Consider the following 4,349-nt stretch of genomic DNA (forward strand, 5'->3'; position numbering starts at 1 on the left):
ACCACTTCCAGCTTTTTTCTTTTTGTTTATGTGGTGCTGAGGAATCGAACCCAGGGCCTCAGGCAGGCAAAGCAAGCACTCTACCACTGAGCCACTTTCCCAGCCCCAATTTTTTAATTTTTTAAACTGCTCTAATGTAAAAGAAAAAGCCGTGGAACAACATTTTAATTAGGATGCTTTTGTCTTTTCATAGGATGATGCAAATAAAAATGGCGGCAAGTGGATCATCCGGCTGCGGAAGGGCTTGGCCTCCCGTTGCTGGGAGAATCTCATCCTGGCCATGCTAGGAGAACAGTTCATGGTTGGGGAGGAGATCTGTGGGGCTGTGGTCTCTGTCCGCTTTCAGGTAAGCCACTTAGGCCATTCTGCTTGCTCTGTTGCCCTCTCTCCCCTCAACTGCCCCTGGTTTGCTGTGATAGTACCTTCTGTTCCTCCTGTAGGAGGACATTATTTCCATATGGAATAAGACTGCCAGCGATCAAGCAACCACAGCCCGAATCCGGGATACACTTCGGCGCGTGCTTAACCTACCTCCCAACACCATTATGGAATACAAAACTCACACCGACAGCATCAAGTACGTGTTGGGGGGGCTGGGGGGAACAGGTCCCTGAACTTAGCAGAAGTAGTTCCATAGCTGGGCCCAGAGGCAGATGGTCATAGAGGAGACTGGCTTGTGGAGAAGGGACGGACCAACCCCCTCTAGGGCTTCTGGCCATGCTGCAGTTCTTGTTGGCAAGGCTCCCTGCCTGCCCACACTGCAAGGTGCTGGGGAGCAGAGCCTTCTGCAGAAGCCCAGTCATCTTCCTGGGCTCACTGCATTTCTAGCCAGCTTGTCTTTCCTGTACTAACTACTATCTGAAAATGAAAGACAAAGCACTTTTCTTTTTTCTGGCTGTTTTTAAGATAATTTCACTGAACAATAAAGTCCTCTTCCTTGCCCATCCCTCACCCCACTTCTGCATGTCTGTTTAACCTATTAGCTTTAGTTTGTTTTCTTTGTCCTGGAAAATTGACTTCTCATCAAGAATGATGGCTCCATTTCCTGTGTGTAGAGCTGAAGTCAGAAAGGAAGGAAAGTAATTTGCGGAGGAGGAAGGGAAGGAGAAAGGAAAGGGAAAGGAAGGTGGAAGCTACAGGGAAAGAGGCTCTGTGGTCTCCTAAGGACTTGGTCCACAGTAAGAATCACTTCAGTGATCAAGTAACATAGTCTCAGGTCCTAGGACCAAATTGTGCGGAGTGGCTGCTAGATGGTCTCAAAAGTGGAGAGAGAACCAGCCAGTTTGGAGCCAGGGCTCTGAGGTTTCATTCTCCCCTGTGGCCTGAAGTCAGTATGCGCCTTTGGCGAGTTTCTGCCACTGCTTCACTTTCCCCGCTGTAAAATGGGGAGTAACACTTAGTAAGGCTATAGGAGACTGAGTCTCTGTAACCAAGGTTCTTTAGGACAAAGCTCTTGCAGGTCCAAGTATTGCTGCCATCATCATTAGCGACAGTGTCATCATCATGCTATTCTTGTTCAAATAGCAAGCCCAGTGGTTGTGATCATCAGCAGGCAGAACGTTTGGGAATCTCTTTCCCATGCATTCACAGGCAGTGTGGATGGAGTGGGCTTGCAGCAGCAAAGCACCAGTTCTTAACTGGGAGCACTCCATGGAAGTGAGTCCATGGTGACTCTGTAGCCCCTGAGTCATTCACAGCCCGGACCCTGGTTGCTTGCCTCAGCAGTCCTATAGAAACACTTTTTCTTGAGGCAGATCTGTCTTCCTCTCTGCTCTGAGATAGGAGTAGTGTCTGCCCTCCTGCGAGGTTTGGTCCCAGCTGAAGAGATCTATGCCTTTTTCTAGGGCTCTTGTTTTCAAGGTTCCCCAGTTCTCCCACCCCACCAGCCCCCAAGGTCAGCTTTGCACCTGGATAGGAAGGAGAAGAAAGCAGTTTTCATCGACTGCCCTTCTCTGCTGTTCTCCCTCTCCAGTACCCTGAGACAGTTCATCCTCACTTGCCAAAACAGGCATGAGTCCTGCCAGTGCCTAGGAGAGTCTGTGGACTTGGGCCATGGTCTGCTAGAAAGACTGGCCTGCTGTGTGCAGCTCTCCTTGGAGCTCTGCCTCTGGGACTCCGGGCCTACAGACATAGGACCAGAATGCCCTCCTTGAGACCTAGATGCCACTTTCCCTTGCTCCTCCCTCTTTCCTCTCCCAATGAGCCACTTTTGCACTTCCACTAGAATGCCAGGCAGGCTGGGCCCCCAAAGGCTCCTTTTTCAAAACCTCTGGAAGCCGCGATTGAATGTGCCATGACCTCTCACTCTGGATGGCACCGTCATTGAAGCTGGCGTCATCGGAGTCTCTTGTTCTGTTGGCGTGCCACCTGGAAGACCCTTCTGTCCTGGACAAGAGGAATGGAAGAGCATGCTATGCTTTGAGAACAGGCTGACACACAGCAGCTACAACAACAGCTGAGATCACAAATAAATGGTGCTAAACTAGCTTGTCTCATGCTCTTGCTCTTTATGGTGCATCAAGATGTGGCCTTTTGAGATGACTGTCACCATATTAAGGGATGGCACAGACTTCTCCACGCAGGCCCATCCGGGGAACGCAGCTTCATTCCCAGGGGCCCAATTGTGTAGCGTCATGTGGTACTTTGTTCCAGGACTGCCGAAGTCTGGCATAATGAGGTGACATCTAGCTCTCAGATAATACCCCCTGTCTGGGTACTTGAACTTAGTTTCCATCTAGTCCTGCTGATGATCAGCCCAGAGTGATTTCTGACTTCATATTCAGTTGGAGAAGGGGATCCTTAGCCTTGCTTTGCTAACTTCCATTTGCCTTTACTTCACAGTTTCTTGCCTGGAGATAAAGCCCTGCTTCCATCTGTGTGCAGCCACACATCCATTGCTTCCTTGCTTTGTGCTAATGGTGTTCTTACTGGTGCCAAAGCTGCCCAGGCCCCGAGCTCTTTGCCAGTCTCCTCCTCCTGCTTTCCCTGGAGAGCAGATTGTCTTCCTCTTTGAGCTAGCCTGCTTGCACCATCTCTGGTGATGGCCCTCCCTTCCTCTCAGCCAGGGTTCCCATGCCTCAGGAGCCAGGTGGGGAGGTTTGACCTTGCACATACTGGCCTCTTGTGCTCTGTGGCTTGGCTTACATGTGCTGCAGCTTGGCCTTGGGTCCCTAGCCTGCATGGAGAGTTTTGAGTACACTTCACAGTACATTATGTTTTCTTAGGAGTCACTATCAAAACAGGAAAGACTCATTTTTGCACATTCTAGGTTAAGGTCTGTGGAAGTGGCTGTAATGGTTGAGTTTTCCCCACTGCTTCCTCCACCTTTGGCAGCAGCACCCGGTGCTTGCACCAGGCTCACTGACTCCTCCAGGATGCTGTAAGAACACAGGGAGACCCTGGGCTCGGCGTTGTAGGGATGTCTGTCCTTTCTATGTTTATTGCATTCCCCAATTGGGTTGAAGTTGGGAGGTTTGCTAGAATGTGGAAAGGGCTGTGACCATGTTTTTAGCATTTAGAATTGCCTCCTTTGGCCTGTTCCCCCCCGACCCCCATCTTTCACTGTCAGGTTGCACATGTTGAGCTTAATTTCAGCCACTTTTTAACTGCATCAGGGGATGAGCTTGATGTCACCTTGCAGCGTAAGAGTATCAGCACTAAAATGACGTTGAGACTTTCAGCGCCTGACCACACGTGAGCAGAAGTCAAAACTAGTTCTGCCTTGGTCCATTCCTGGTGGGTCTTCTATAGATGTGGTTTTGTTTGAGGCAAGAAACAGCAGCTGCTAAGACTTGAGAGTTCCAAGGAAAAGGAAGGGAGGAGCCTGCTCACAGAGCGCTGTGTCTTCTGGAATGCTTACATTCTTCAGTCACAACCCCCCCCCCCCCCCAGCTTGCTGTGTCTGTCCCATTCCCACTGTCCCTGGCCTGTTTGTTACTGCTTTGGTCTTTTAATTGCTGAATCCCTAGGAGAGCCACACAGAGGCTGTTGGGTGTTGAGCTGGTTTATGGCCAACCACCTGAGGAATGTGAAATGTGTACAATTGTGGTTTTGCTCAGGTCAGGGCCCCTTTTAAGGAGACCAACTCATTGAGTTTTTATAGGTTTTTATACGTTTGGGTCCTCTATTTCCTCCACTTTGAGGAGAAACTCAATAACAGGTTAAAGCTGGTCACAGAGCCATATAACCAGCACTGTCTTGGGAAGAAATTTCTCTTTGAAATGCTGCCATTGGCTCCTCTGTGCTCCTGGCCTAGAATGGAAAAGCCAGCAGGACCTGTGCCCATCGTGGTCCGCAGTGCTGGGGAATACTAGCTGGGTTTTTCTGCAGTCATGGATAGGTGATTGCTC

The 4,349-nt window shown here is 49.9% G+C and overlaps 1 protein-coding gene across 1 annotated transcript in view; it reads left to right on the forward strand.

Moving 5' to 3' along the window:
• Nucleotides 1–2,485, forward strand: part of Eif4e2 (eukaryotic translation initiation factor 4E family member 2) — a 17,817-nt gene extending 15,332 nt beyond the window's left edge. Inside the window, exons 4-6 of the mRNA XM_013022202.1 lie at nt 194–346; nt 441–577; nt 2,225–2,485. Coding sequence (XP_012877656.1) covers nt 194–346; nt 441–577; nt 2,225–2,297 — 363 coding nt within the window. The 3' untranslated portion in view covers nt 2,298–2,485. The remainder of the gene's footprint in view (nt 1–193; nt 347–440; nt 578–2,224) is intronic.
• The last annotated feature ends 1,864 nt before the right edge of the window (nt 2,486–4,349 follow it).

Source organism: Dipodomys ordii, unplaced genomic scaffold (genome assembly GCF_000151885.1).
Source record: "Dipodomys ordii isolate 6190 unplaced genomic scaffold, Dord_2.0 Scaffold1, whole genome shotgun sequence".
In the NCBI taxonomy this organism is placed as follows: Eukaryota; Metazoa; Chordata; class Mammalia; order Rodentia; family Heteromyidae; genus Dipodomys; species Dipodomys ordii.